This window comes from Wyeomyia smithii, chromosome 3, assembly GCF_029784165.1.
Source record: "Wyeomyia smithii strain HCP4-BCI-WySm-NY-G18 chromosome 3, ASM2978416v1, whole genome shotgun sequence".
NCBI classification, from domain to species: domain Eukaryota; kingdom Metazoa; phylum Arthropoda; class Insecta; order Diptera; family Culicidae; genus Wyeomyia; species Wyeomyia smithii.
In genome coordinates, this window is record NC_073696.1 from 46,422,736 (window position 1) to 46,437,316 (window position 14,581).

At 38.4% G+C, this 14,581-nt stretch overlaps 1 protein-coding gene across 11 annotated transcripts in view; it reads left to right on the forward strand.

The window, feature by feature from the left end:
• Positions 1-14,581, forward strand: part of LOC129731661 (uncharacterized) — a 176,726-nt gene that overhangs the window by 100,784 nt on the left and 61,361 nt on the right. For all 11 annotated transcript variants that reach the window (XM_055691828.1, XM_055691831.1, XM_055691833.1 and 8 more), the window contains 2 exons: positions 13,609-13,837; positions 13,951-14,047. In XM_055691828.1, coding sequence (XP_055547803.1) covers positions 13,609-13,837; positions 13,951-14,047 — 326 coding nt within the window. The remainder of the gene's footprint in view (positions 1-13,608; positions 13,838-13,950; positions 14,048-14,581) is intronic.

Here is a 14,581-nt window from a genome sequence, read left to right on the forward strand (position 1 = left end):
GATGTGTGTGCGGGTAGTTTCATGTCATGCTATCGAAACATCCAATCGATGTCAACACATTGCTTGCGTTCAGTTCACTAGCCGGTAGAGTGTTGGAGGAGCTGATTGATCAAATATTATTTTATTTATCATGCTGCTCTCGTGTCTGATGAGTATCATATTTTTTGTAGCAATACTAGGTTATGTATATTTCTATCTATTGCTGATAGATTCATTTGCCATGATTTTATTTGATTTTAATTAAAACGAATTCACTGGGCAAGAAGGTCTGAAATCACGCTTTCCATTGCATGAGGAACATGAGGAAGTCAAACACTAGTTTGTTATTGAAGGGGTCTTGAGATCAAACGTTGGGTGAACACGCCTACCCGAGCGTCGTTAATTAGCAAAAATTGTGATAGAGTTCAGCCGACATTAAATAAATGATAAAGCTAACAAGACTAGTTGTTTAAGAGAAATAAAAAAAATCAGAAGACAGTTAAAATGACTTCATTGTTGCTCTTAAAAGCACATCTCAAACTGGATCAAAAGTGGGTGTATCAGCCAGTTTGGATGAGAGACTATATTAAGTCGTACATCATTGTCACTCTAATGCTATCTCATCAAATCGGAGGATCCCAAGATGAAATCACTTTAAGCAGAACCAATGTATTCTTGTATCAAACATCCATTAAATTGCTAGCAAGGGTTAACTTTCTCTGAAAGATGCTTTTCATGCTTTTCACCAATGCTGGCCGATATTGTACATTCACGGTGACTAAACAGTTTTGAACAAGTTCTCCAGATCTATTATCAGGGTAAATACTACTATCCAGCAATAATCTTTGCCGTTTCTCTGTACACTGTTGTCACTGTTCGGTGTACGAGCCTCGAAAGTGCTTGCACAGCTTCTAAATATCAGTTCCGACGAAATGGCCACTATCAACTACTCGCCCTAAGGCTGATGGTAATATTTTATCACAGACGTCTGTTTAAAATGACAAATCTGGAAGCAAGTTCGACTTCTCTTTTGAAACAAGAAAAAAATAACCAAGCATTTGTTCGGTTGTTCTTGAATTATTCTGGCCGAAAGTGGTTTCACAACGACAAACTTTTCCCCATGGGATATTGTTGACGACGTGACATGAAATTCTACGTACAGTTGGTATTGTTTTGAAAATTAGCAAAGTAATTAAACAACCCTGCTCGAATTGGTTCGTCTAAACTTCCAAGTAATCTTCCATTCGCCCCATCAAGGAGCTGGACTCGAGACGATGCAGACCGATTTCATTCACTCCGGTGGCAGCTGTTTGCCTTATTTCACTGAAATGGGAATATCGCCGTAACACAGTTATTACGAAGCCAAAAAACCCGATGACGCGTTGACAGTTGGTTCATGACTTTGGATGCTGTACGAAGCTCGAAATGAGAGAGTAAAGTTTTCTCGGTAAAAATTTAAATTGTTGCACTAGAGCAGTGTACGTTACGGTTCATCAAGGTAAAATGTTATTCTGGGCAGGAGAAAGATGTAAATTGATTTGGAAGTTTTTGTAATTGAGCTAAAAAGCACCTGTCACTTTAGATATCAAGTTGAAGGTAACTGCAATCGTGTAAGTGTTTTTACTTTTTCTGGTGATATTAGAATGAATGTGCGAACTAATTGAGCAGAAATTGAATCTGAGTGCTTAGGTTGTTATGTCATTGACGAATCTCTACTTGCAAGTAATTATAAAACAATGTCAGTCTGGAAGCGGCATCAACGAAAATCACAAAATGTGGTTCTCCACCGAGATTGTAAATTCAGCATTGGCTCTCTCTAGCGATAATGCTCCTACGAAAAGCGTTCACAAGACCGGTCCACTTGGCTCCATTAGAGGGTAGAGAAACCCGAAACGAAATAAGTTCTGCATAATGCATCGTACGACTGAGAGCATCGAGTGCCGGTCGATTTGGCTGGAAATCTTCGAGCTCGCAGCCTCCGCAGGGCGAAAAACTCAGTAACCATAAAGTGTGGTTGTTATTTTTGCGGTTATCCACGGGAAAATTGTTTCATACGGTTGACAAACTCAATGTGCTCCCGTCGAACTTCTAGCTCTGCTCAAATAGCTGCGAGAGTTGGGATTCACCAATAATGGCATTTTTACCACCGTTGAGCACAAAACAGGGACGAGTCAAGCTGAAAACAGATTTACCTTGGGATTTCGGTCGAGTCGAACTTCGTCACCGGATTGAGTGTAGGTGTGCATCGAGGCTACTAGTAGCGACAAAGTTTTCCCGTTCTATTTTTCTCTCGTTCACTCACTCGGCAAGAACCAGCTGCTGCCAGAAAAGCTTGTTTCCTTTTTTTAATGCATACAAACATCATACTGTGTAAAACCTCTGTCTGCAGTCTGATAAATAATTTATTTCGGATTACCATTTCACCTTTTTGCAATACATGGGATATCCGGCTAGCGCGTTGAATGTAATATAATTCATTGCTGACTGTTTTTTTCATTTTTTTCATATTGACGCGTAAAGCTCCAGGAGGATTTAAAATAATAATTTATAGCATACGCACATACAATACACAGCAGTATGATTAATAACGATTCAATGCTCAAATTCTCAACTTTCCTCAGGTCGTGTGAAAGAAGGTGTTTTGTGCAACGCAGAATCAGATGTGAATTTAACTGGAATCGAACGTATTAATTTCTGTTCCAAGTTTACAATCGATGGACTTCAAAAGGTACAGGAAAGCTTCGGTAAAACATTTTAGATAATACTACATAACATTGAAATGCCCAAAGAAAGCGTTATTATGAAACCTCACACACAAAATTTTTACTTGCTGCTTTAACAAAAACGAAAAATTCTCCCTTTTGTAACAAATTTGTTAAAAAAAAATAACAGTCATTTCCAGTCAAGTAAGAACACATACTGTCCAACTGCAAAAGCGCATGTTTGACGTTGATACATAAAAATAATCTATTTTGTGTCCTCAGCCTCAGGGACTGAAAAAATAGTTCTACTGAGTCACCTCGCTGCGAAACGATATCGTTTACAAATGAAGTCATTGCCTACTCTCGCCGTTCTTTAAATGTTTGAATGTCAATTAACATGCAGCGAGTCTCATATAATGGAATATGATGTGAGGCCCAGCCTAGCTTACGAGAATTAAATTACAGAAATTGTTTTTAAACTCATCCTACACTTTCTTAATGTATGCCTGAATGAAGCGTCCACACAATACTGCGTTCTTCATTCCAGTATAGACCTCACATAGCCAATTTATGAAGTTTTGATAGTGTGCGGGTGCAAAAAATATATAAGAAGCGTACAATAAACCCTACCCTACTCTCTACCTTTTTCACATTTTTCTACATTCTGATTTTCTCATGCAATTACAAAGTTGGACGATGGTAATTTTCAGCTAAAAGAAATTGAATAATTTTTTTTTACATTCAATTCCAATAAACTATTCTTCTTGTGAATATCATTCTCTCTTGGTTTTTTATTTCCAAATACAGCTTCATATCGTCAGCATATATCAGATTTTTGAAGATGAAGGAAATGTCGTTAACGGAGAAGTGGTGGCTTGGGAGACACCTGAAGTAACTTTCAATAACATTTGATTTGTTTCCATTGAATTTTATTATTTGTTGTATTCAAGCCACTTGAGTCCTAAGTTGAGCTATGATAGTAATGCAGCTGAGTCAATACGATTTGAAATAATGTCATTGACGAAGACTAGCATTGCAAATTCGCGGTAATGTTTGAGTGCTTGCTGATTAATGAGCATGCAACGTGCTTCATACGAATGCAGTCGAATTCAAACTGTGAAACGCATGTAAAAGGAATAGTTTTTGGACTGATTCTACGCGTTTTTCATGTACGGCAGCATAAAGATTTCATATAACTTTTGAATGGTTTGTTTGATTTAAGTTATGTCTTCAGTAAAGTTGTGGATAGTATTTCTGTCGTTCCAGAGAGAACATACACCATGAAAAATACTACTTGAGAAAAAGTTAAAAATATATATATAAATTGAATATCTCAAAAGTCCACCTTTCACAGATTTGAATTTTTCCGGCAAAAAGTACAGCATTGTTAACTAAATATTGTTGCTTGAACGTGGATGAATAAGATATGATTTTTTGAAAAAAAAAAACCAACAATGTTGTTTTCAAATTTTATCACAGTTTATATTTCTTCGGAAGGACAAAACTATCATCTATAATTTTGCCCAAGACACTCAAGCAATCCAATTAACCGTTTGGACGCCATAAATATTATTCATCATTAATGGACACTCGATCTCCCAGATGGTCTCGAGGTACAATGCTGGCCTAACAAGCCAATCGTCGTAGGTTCTAGTCTCGGTTCGGGAGAGACTGTTAGTGTCAGTAGGATCGTAGTGCTAGCCCCACAATTGTCCTGTACACTAAACAGTCGGCTGCGAAGTCTGTGTATAAGTAAAACATGTCACTACCCTCCAAGTAGGGTAGCTTCCCGACAAACTTCAGCAGCACGAGACCTGGACTTAGTCACAAGGCTGGCGCGCTACTTGGCAAACTGGAGGGATTTCGCGATACTAAATTTAACACTGAAACGCTCAACTTCTTAAAAAGTGTTTTATTGTACGGTGTACTGTGTAGTTCGACGGGTGTCACAACAGGTACGTACCGTTGCTTCTCTCGACTCTCCTGGCTCGATGTGCGGCGTCCCGCGTCGAAGCGATGATTTTCCGCCGGTCAGCGGCAAGGCGGCTGCAACTGCGTGGGTGGTGTGTAGGCGACCTGGAAAGGCGTTCCAGGCAAGGGTCTTCTCGGGCGCTTCCTTCGTTGGCGGGGATCGGTTGGCGACGGACGAGACCGACTTCTGCCAAACCGAGAAGGGAATCCTCCCCTTCAGGGTTAAGGCCGTTGCCCGAGAGTTCGCTGGTCTTTTACGGTGAGACGTAGACAACTTAATGCTGCCTAGGCCGAAGCGGGTGCAGAATTCTATCGCGATCGTCAATCGCAAATTTATCTAATATAGCAAAAAAAGGTCCTATGGGCGGGAAATTTTCCCAAAATTAGCCAGGTTCAGAGGTATTTTATGGTGGCGGGGGGAATCAATAATTTGTTTCCGTGGTTACCTGAATATTCCTTAAGATTCTTTTCTCCCCTAAGGTTTCTCCGATTAAAAATCTTTTGCCACCACTAACCTTTTTCTTACAAAAATTAACTCGCACTTGTTTCACACTCGCTCGCCTGAATTCAAATGCGCTGTTGGCGCGTACTCGATAGCCGCCAATGCTCGTAGTTCAAATTTGGTATGGCGGCTAGTCGACTCTTTTCGCGCCGTATGCGAAAGCCCATCGGTTTTGTGTAAGAAGTACGTTATATGAAAAATAGGTGAGCGTTTACTAGGTACATTTTATACAATTAAAAAAACATTTGATTTTACTGTAACGATCGGTTACAAACAGAAGGTCGAGTTCCGAATCGGAATGTAGCACCAAGGCTTTGCTTTTCATGGACACTCGGCGCAGGAGCAGGCTTCTGAAATGTACTGTATTTCCGTGACAACAAATTTTAAACTAGATCGGCTCTCATTGTATTACACAGCAGTCCGAATATGATGCAATCATCGTTTAATCTCCACATGTACACATCGTGAAGTGTACAGACCGCGACTAAACTTGAATCCTCTCAACACATAATGAAAATGATGATATGGTGCGTAGGTTTCTGGAAGAAAAAAGACACATGACTAGACTACATCTGCTCTGAGAAGCGATTCGCTCGTTGCATTTGTCTCTCCATATGCCGATCGTTAGGGGAACAAAGAATAGCAGCAGAAGAATATAATGTCGCCTGAGCAGCAGCAGAGGTGTGGTGCGGTAAGAAGGAAAGTGTGGAGGAGGGGACTACTTCGGCAGCGGTTGACTTGAGCGAAAGTAGGAGAGCATACATTGTCATTTTCTTTCTTTTTCTGACAAAAAATCATATTCATGAGTCAAATGAGTAAGAACATAACAAGATCTGATCACTCTGTGTAACAGAGACGAATAACTTTATATATCGAGTTGTGCACATTGAGAACCATATGCTATGGTGTACACTAACGACAAGCAATATATCGTAAAAAGGAAAACAAAGAGAGTGAACCAACACCGATACTTTGTTATTCGCATACTGACGACGATGTCAACGCATCTTAAGCAGGTATTAGACGAAGCAAATATTTGCTATTTTTGGTACGGATTTTATTTTGTGCAAATAAAATTCGTACCAAAAATAGCAAATGCTTGCTTCGTCTAATACCTGCTTCAGGCTTGCTTTGTACGTATTCAAAATCGCTAGAGGTGATTTTTTTCCATCGCTGCTCCCCATACGTTCGGTAAACACTCCGACAGCAGCTGACGACAGCACACACATGCAATGCCAAACGAGCTGTTATTTTTCATCTCCTTATGTCTGTTGGTTCTTACAAGCTGTCGCTACCCTTATTAACACGCAGAGAATCCTGAGTAAGAATCCCCAGGATACCTTTACCTCGGTGACGGAATCGTGAAAGGAATCGCAAACACAATCCGGAGGATTCCCACTCAGGATTCTCATTCAAGAATCCTAGAGCCATATACAGGGTATTCCTGAGGATTCTTTTTTCAGGAATCCTTTTCAAGGACGCTCACGAATCCAATAGGAGGAATCCTAGAGAATCTATGCGAATCGTATGTGTTCGTCCGGGTAATGACAGCCTTCACAGCGCGGAATCCTTCGGCATAAATCCGAGTGGGCTGTGTGATTACGATTCACGAGAGTAAGGCCAAAGGTATAATGCAAATGGGGTAGTGCGAAACACTTTTTTCTCGTGTGGGGAATAATATCAACAATGGCAAAATATAAAAAAAGTTTGCTTCGTATCATGGCATAGACCTAAGAAAGAGGAGAAAAAAGGAGTACGAGTCCAACATCATCGATGACAGCCGTAGCTGATCAGCAGGCTGCCCACAGCGCAAGCCAAACCAACAGGACATCCTCAAAATGAACAAAACTAGGCTGTTTTATCTGAGCGAACATAATATATGCGCAAGAATGAGCTGTCGTGTGCAACACAAGACAGCTTCGTTGCCTGTGTCAGTTTTAGCTGTATGTGAGCTTTCATGAATAGCTTATTCACAAGGCTGTTAGAGTAAAAAAGACGAACAGTCGTCAGTATAGTGTCACACCGCTGTCCTTTTCCAGAGCCTGCGCAGGAGATTATTCCGAAACTTGATGACCCGGGTTTCGTGCTGACATAAAAAAACTTTGGTATCAATGATGAAAAATATTTTTAACGTCTAAACGGTTTGTTTACTCAGTATGTTGTCTTCGGCAAAGTCGTAGATAAAAATTTTAACCTTCAAAAAAAAATACACTGCAAAAAAAAAATTGCTCGCATTACATTTGCGTTTTTTTTTTTTTTTTTGTTCATAACTTCTTCATTTTTTATTCTGCCTTGCTCGAATGGACATCAATATTTAGCAAATAATGTGCAATTTTTGCAGAAAAAAGTTCAGATTTGTAAAAAGTAGACTTTTTGGAACATTGAATTTATAATTACTCTCTGAACTTTTTCTGAATCGGCGCTCCTGAGAGATAGAGATAAACTTTTTTCTACAAAGTTGCGCAAAATTGATGAAGCTACAACGTTGTAGAATATTGTTTAACTTTTCTGCAAAGATAAGAAAGTAAGATGTTGGATTTCATCGAACAGTTGGATCACCCTAATTTGTGATTAGTGGAAAATATACGCTCCATCATATTACACAATTTTGTAGAAGAAAGTTTTTCGCTAAAATATTATTATCTAGATCCAAATTTCCCTATAAACTCGTTCCCTAGAACGCTGTGTCATATTCACTGTATACACCGCATAAAAATTGAAAGGTATTATATTGCAACCAGAGGTTTTTTTTTCATCCCGTTAAAAATACTCTGGTTGCAATAAAATGCCTTCAGTGAAATACAGTAAAACTATGATATTTGAGGCTGGGACGCTACGGCAAAAAATTATGTGTATGAATATGAGGGCAGCGGACTGTAATGAACCTGAACCAAAACAAATGCAACGAGAGAAGTTTGGCTAAAATATACATTGCGGCTCTTGGTTGTATGTTCCCTTGCAGAAATACATACAAGCGCGCAGCTGTTATCCTTTTTGTTACTTTATGCTTGTTGTTTTTTTTGTCAAATACGCGATTATTAAACACAAAAAGTAATAGAAAGTGGCTCAAAAGTAACCAAATCTTTTTCATTTGTTTTGAAAAAATGAAATATTACTATCGCAAAGTTTTCAATTTATAAAGTTTGAAATATCACCGATAACCACAGGTTTTGCTGTAGAACTCAAACTGGAAAAAAAATGAAAGATTAACGACTTTACTGACTATTGTAGGAATGGTTACCTGTGGATTTTGGTGCCCCTAGAAAAGATAGCTTTTGCAGGGGCTTAAATGTGTTTTCTCGTAAACCAACGTATAAGCGATGAACCCAACGAGTAATTAATCTGATGCACTGGTAACCGAACTAGCACCTAATTTCACAAAAATGTCCATAAAGCTATAACTGAATGGTGGAAAATTTTTCAAAATTGAATTCCCTGATTTTTTCTTAATATCCCCTGAAATATATCTTTAGTTTCCTTGATATTTTTCAGCATTCAGAATAAAAAATAAAACGTTTATCGGATACGAAATCAAATAGCGTATCGCTTTTGTTAACCAGTGAAACAGGCAAAAAATCAATTGAGCATACAAAAAATCTTGAAGTTTGCTAACTAGAAATATCAGCAAGCGTAGGAGCGACGAACCCGACAAGAATTTATTCTGTGACCTTTTGAGGCACTTCTGCATTAACTAGGGACACCAAAATTCAATGGAATGGTTAAAAAGGTGTAAACTCTTGAAGGCAGCTTTTTTGAGCTTCGGGGCAACTTGTCGACGTAGAACAACGTCTCTCTTTAGACAACTTTCTACATAGAAGTGTAAAAGAAAATCTATGACCGAAAAGGGGACGAAATTTGTTCCATTAAATGCTAACAAATGCTAACAAATCACTTGCCGGGTAAGGGCTTCAGCCTTTTTCCCCGTGATGAATGCATTCTTTGTTGGATCCTGCAAATCAAAATCTGTCGCGGCCGTCTATTAACTAAGTGTGGTAACAGATTTTTCAGTGTGTTCTCAGAGTGCCTCATTACCACCCCCTCGGGCCAGCACAGAGGTTACGATCAGCATCGTATCCAAATTTGAACAACAAACTGCCCTTTTCAGGGCTACTAAACAAGTGGTTCAAGGTTGCTTTTTTTTCTTTGAAAGGTCCTAAGCGCTAGATTCAAAGGCTTTCTTATTCTGTTCAGTCAGTGATACCGTATTTTTAAGTTGTGAATTGAAAACCGATAGCACCTCAACGAGCTGTTTGCACGAAAGTTCGAACATAAAGCATCGCTGCATGTTTATTTTTTGAATGTTTGCTCATTCGTTGTTATTCTCATTTATGTTTAGCTGGTAACATTTAGTACAGCAGTCTCAAAACCTTTTCTACCATCGTGGATGTAGCCCAGACGGTAGAACGCTCGTTTAGTTTATGAGAAGTACGAGGATTGATTTCATCAACACGATTTGGGATATTGTTTATTGAAATAAATTGATAGATATGCCATTTTTCACACCCACATGAATGTTTCCGATCACAGACATATACTTCGTTCTCCAGCACGGCACAAAACGTGCAAATTGTCTCTTACTCCAAGTAGTGCAGTATTTCATCGAAGTGTTGTATTATTCTCGAACAATAGACTCCCAACGTTCTTTCAATGAAGAATTTCTTGATATGTACAAGCAATAGTAGACTCATGACTCATTAAGAAAACACTCTCAACAATGTGTTTATATGTGCTGAAAATGTAGGTTTTGTGTCGGATATCCACACTTAATATTAAAATACAATAAATTTAAATCGAAAATACAATCAATTAACAATCATGAAGTTGTCCTGTTAAATATAATCATAGTCTAATAATGTATTTGTTAATAGTGGCGTAGCTCTTCGTCAGTTATGCGGACGTGTCTTGGCTACAACTGCCTACTTTTTTCGCCTCTCGCGTGTTATTTTCATATGAATGTATGTTTCAAAAATAAATATAGCAAAATTAATGACAGTGCAGTCATAGAATTTTGCTTTTTTAATTCATTTTCTAATAAAATCGGATATGTTCAAAATGCCACATATACGAAAAATCACCCAAAAATGTCAGTAGCTTCATATACACCAAAAATTTCAAAGAAGACTGGGCAAAAATGTATAACGATTGGTTTTTTGATGTATACCGATGTGTTGTATATGGTTCGTAAGGTCTCGATGAGACCATAAAAAGTTACTATAGGGCCAAAAAGTCTGCCGCGGGAGAAAAAACTTAAAGCCCATTTAAGATACAAGTGGTAGGGTTCAGTGGCTCAACAAAAAAAACATAACATCTCAAAGCCCAAGTCGCCAAGGCGATTGGCTCGCAAACTAAGACACAAGAGTAATCTACCAGTAAATTCAGCTCGACGAGATCTAGGAACTGTTTATGTATGTTCATGTGTAAACATATCTCTACATGTTTATGGCGTCGCACTAAAATGTCTCCAGTAAAAATGATGGAATAGTATGTGCGTACGTGCGTGTTTATGTGTGTCATTATGTATGCATGTATGTGTGTATGTATGTGTATGTGTGTACGTGTGTTTGGTATACTTAGTTGAAATAGTTTTTTATTTTAAATATGGATTACTCTTATGCAAGATCAAATGCCAGATTCTTGTAATACAACACTGAAAGCAATAACTTGATATTATCCTGAAAATATTATCATTAACAAATCACATCCTTCACGCTCAAACATTTTTTTTAACTACTAGTGTAGTATAATACTACATACATACACACACGCGTACACACACATACGCACTCGTATATATGTATACACTGTTGTAGCATTTACTTTAGACATTTCAGTGCGACACCATAGACATGCTTATGTTAAAATATGTTCAGATTTGTTTACAGTTGGTGTATAGCTCTTGTGTGTTCACGAGCAGATTCTCATAACGATTTGGATTTTGAGATGTAATCTTAAAGGCGCTAAACCTTAAAACTCGTACTTTAAATAGGCCTTAAGTTTTTTCTTCCACGCCAGATTTTTTTGGCCCCATAGTACCATCGGAATACACCAGAATACCAAAATCGCGCAGTCTCCTTTGTCATAAATGGTAAAAATGTCATAAACAGCAAATCTACCGGGAATATTAACAATGTCCAATAAGCCAAAATAATTCAAAAATTACAAATGTTAAAGATATGTCAATAATATCAATAAAGTCAATGAAAATTATATGTCAGAAATATCAAAAATATCGGATATGTCGAAAGTATGTTGAGAGAATGTCAAACATGTCAAAAAAGGTCAGAGGTGGTAATGTCATAAATTTCAAACATATTCACAACCTCAATAATTTCATAAACCTCAACTCATTTAAAATGTCAGGAATGCTCAAACTGCCAATAATGTCGAAAAGACGAAAAGTCAAACATGTAAAAATGGCAAAAATTATAAAAACGTTGGTTTGACGGTAAATGGTGAATGATGAATAAATTTCATAATACCGAAAAATGTCAAGAATGTCAAAAAGGTCAAAATGTCAACCTATCAAAACGTCAAAATATTAAAATACGAACGCGATGATAGGTTTCATGACATTCGAGATTGTTCCTTGGCAAAACAAAGACAGCCGTCAGAAAAAAATGTTCGAAAATGTGACATCCTTCAAATAATAGCGAACCGACACACATAGTACATTTTTTGTTTCCTTCTGTGATGCTCCGTTACCAATACGGTTTCAATGTGATTACCCGACGGCTAGCGCGAGTAGGTGCACGGACAAACAACAACAGAAAAAGTATTCTGAGAAGACAGTAAAATACAAGGCTGTACTCTTGGGATGCCTGATCAAAATATTTATAAGAATATCGAATTATCAAATTTTATAAACTAATCCAAATGTGAAAATGTCAAAATATCAAAATATCAATAAATCAATTTATCAAAATATCAAAATGATAAAATATCAAATATGTCAAAATTTTAAAAATGTGAACCATACCAAATACTACAAGGTATACAGCCCTAGGGGTTGTATGAAATGGTGACGTAGGACTAAATGTTTATATTTTATGCTGCGATAAACTGTTCATAGGCAACACTACCGTTTATATTTGATGCTCGTTACTGTAAAACTAACGATGCATGAATACATGAAAATTTTACCCTAGTAGTAGCTGTGAAAATTTTCATAACTTTTATCTTCAAGCATCTATAGTTCTGAAAAGAACCGATTCCATAATCTTCAGTATGAAATTCGTGCTACAGAACGCTGATAATCGCTCCTCCACCACCGGTAGTATTGAATATTTTGTTGGCCGCGTATAAAATTTGCTCTCCGCCGTGCCCTCCAGTAGCTGTGCCAGCCAAATATCCTGAAGCGTACGATGGTAACTGTTGCTGCCGTATGAAAAATAAAGGTAACATGCTCGTTTCTCAATGTCGCGTACCTTTAACAGCTGCACTGCACTCGCTATTGTATGACAAACTAAACTGAAGCTGAATTTTCTACACGCAGTCTTTTGTATCGAGTTCAGCGTAGATTCTTGCCATTAGGGCGTGGCCACATAGCTTGGAGAAAGAGGAATAAACCAAAACACTTTGTTGAGTCAAAATATGTAGGAAGTGGAATTTATTTCGTCCATGTTATTGTTATCTGTGCTCGGGAAGCAAGCCGATAACGAGGGAAATGTATGGGAAAGCTTGACCTTGGAACTTTTCACCTTGTTCCACCATTAAGCAGTAAAGCAACAATGTTGAACATTATATCGAAAAATTATTACACATTTTATCTATCCACCAACATATAAATGACCAAGATGCATTAAGTCGTTCGCTCGCTGTAATCGTTTGAAATCTGACGCAACATTTGCCAGTTTCATTTTCAATTTCACAAAGTGTAATCTAGTATAGAAAACAAAGACGTAGTCCTGTGTCAAAAAGCTGGAATATTTTATAAAATGTTTCTATATGCTTCAAAAAATTAATAACTAATAGATAACACATTCAGATCAAATCATATCAAACGTCTATTAATACACGATATGAAACATATATTATAACTGTGTTACCCCTCAATACACAATCAAAACACTATTCTCATGGGCTAACAAGCCTAACAAAAATTATCAATATTTCCGGTGTGCTCGTTACAGCTCAGCGTGCAGTATTCGACAATTTTATAGCAATAATAGAGCTGGAAACAGGCCGAATCAAATTACGAACAATGCGACGGAGCGCTCCACCCTCCAGTGATCAACAAAATTGCGTTATCTCAACAAACAATACGTTTAATTTTTTTATTATTTGTATCATGAAACTGCCCGGGGAAATTATGTTACCGGCAGGGGGCTACAAACTAAAACCCGAGATAGGCGCTTCCTGCAACAAGCATCCTGCAAGCATACAATGTGTAATCCAATAATCCGCTCTTGTTTATTTTCATCTCTGCTCGGACCTGCCGCTACCTGCAACAACCAGAATGGGATCTTCCATCGCGCCAGTGGCTAGCTGTTACATCGATCCTACTGATAGCCGGTGCCGCTGGAGTGGCCGTTCCATTTGCCTTAAAGGTCTCAGTCGGAGCTCCGTTCGAGGAACGGATCCAGGTCGCCACCCAGCTGCTCGATACAGTGCCTTTAATCGACGGTCACAACGATCTGCCGTGGAACATTAGGAAGTTCTTACATAATCAACTCAATGAGTTTCGGTACGTGTCTCATGCTGTGCGAACACATTTTCTACTTAGCAACAAATTTCCTATCAGCCGTCGTTATCGTTTTTCAATGTGCTTCCTTTTTTCGCTTCCGCCTCGCTGCACAGGTTCGATGACGACTTAAAGCAGGTATCACCCTGGTCGAAGAGTGCTTGGAGCCATACAGATTTGCAAAGACTGAAACGAGGCCGAATAGCCGCCCAGGTAAGCACAGTTCATTTGAAACAGAGAATCTCCTCGGTAACTAAACTTGAGCAAATCCAATAAATGTCCAACTTCACTCGACCAGTTTCTCGGTCGCATTCTGATAAAAGTGTTTACTCCACTAACACACACACACCCACACAGAAAAAGCTAAAACTGTTTGGAAGTTTCCGGAGGAGTTGATTCAATTTTCTACAGGGTCAGGGCGGAAGCTGGTTTCCAATGGCTAAAGAAAAGTTAGCAGAATATGTGCTCGTTAGGGAGCCTGTCTGAGATACGGCACGTTGTTCTAATGCTGCTTCATTTGAGCTTGCCTACCACTAGCTAGAGATAGTCGACGGGGAATCAGCGTGTACAACTTTCGAGTTTGTTTGGAAATTTTCAATTTAAACATGCTCAGTTATTAGATAAAGCAGCTGGGTTGAAAATACTTGGCATTACTGTTGATGTGGGGGTTCAAGTGGCAATAACTAATCCTTGTTCTATAGATAAAGAATTCACCCGAACAAGCCACCCTTTCTGGTGCACCGGAAC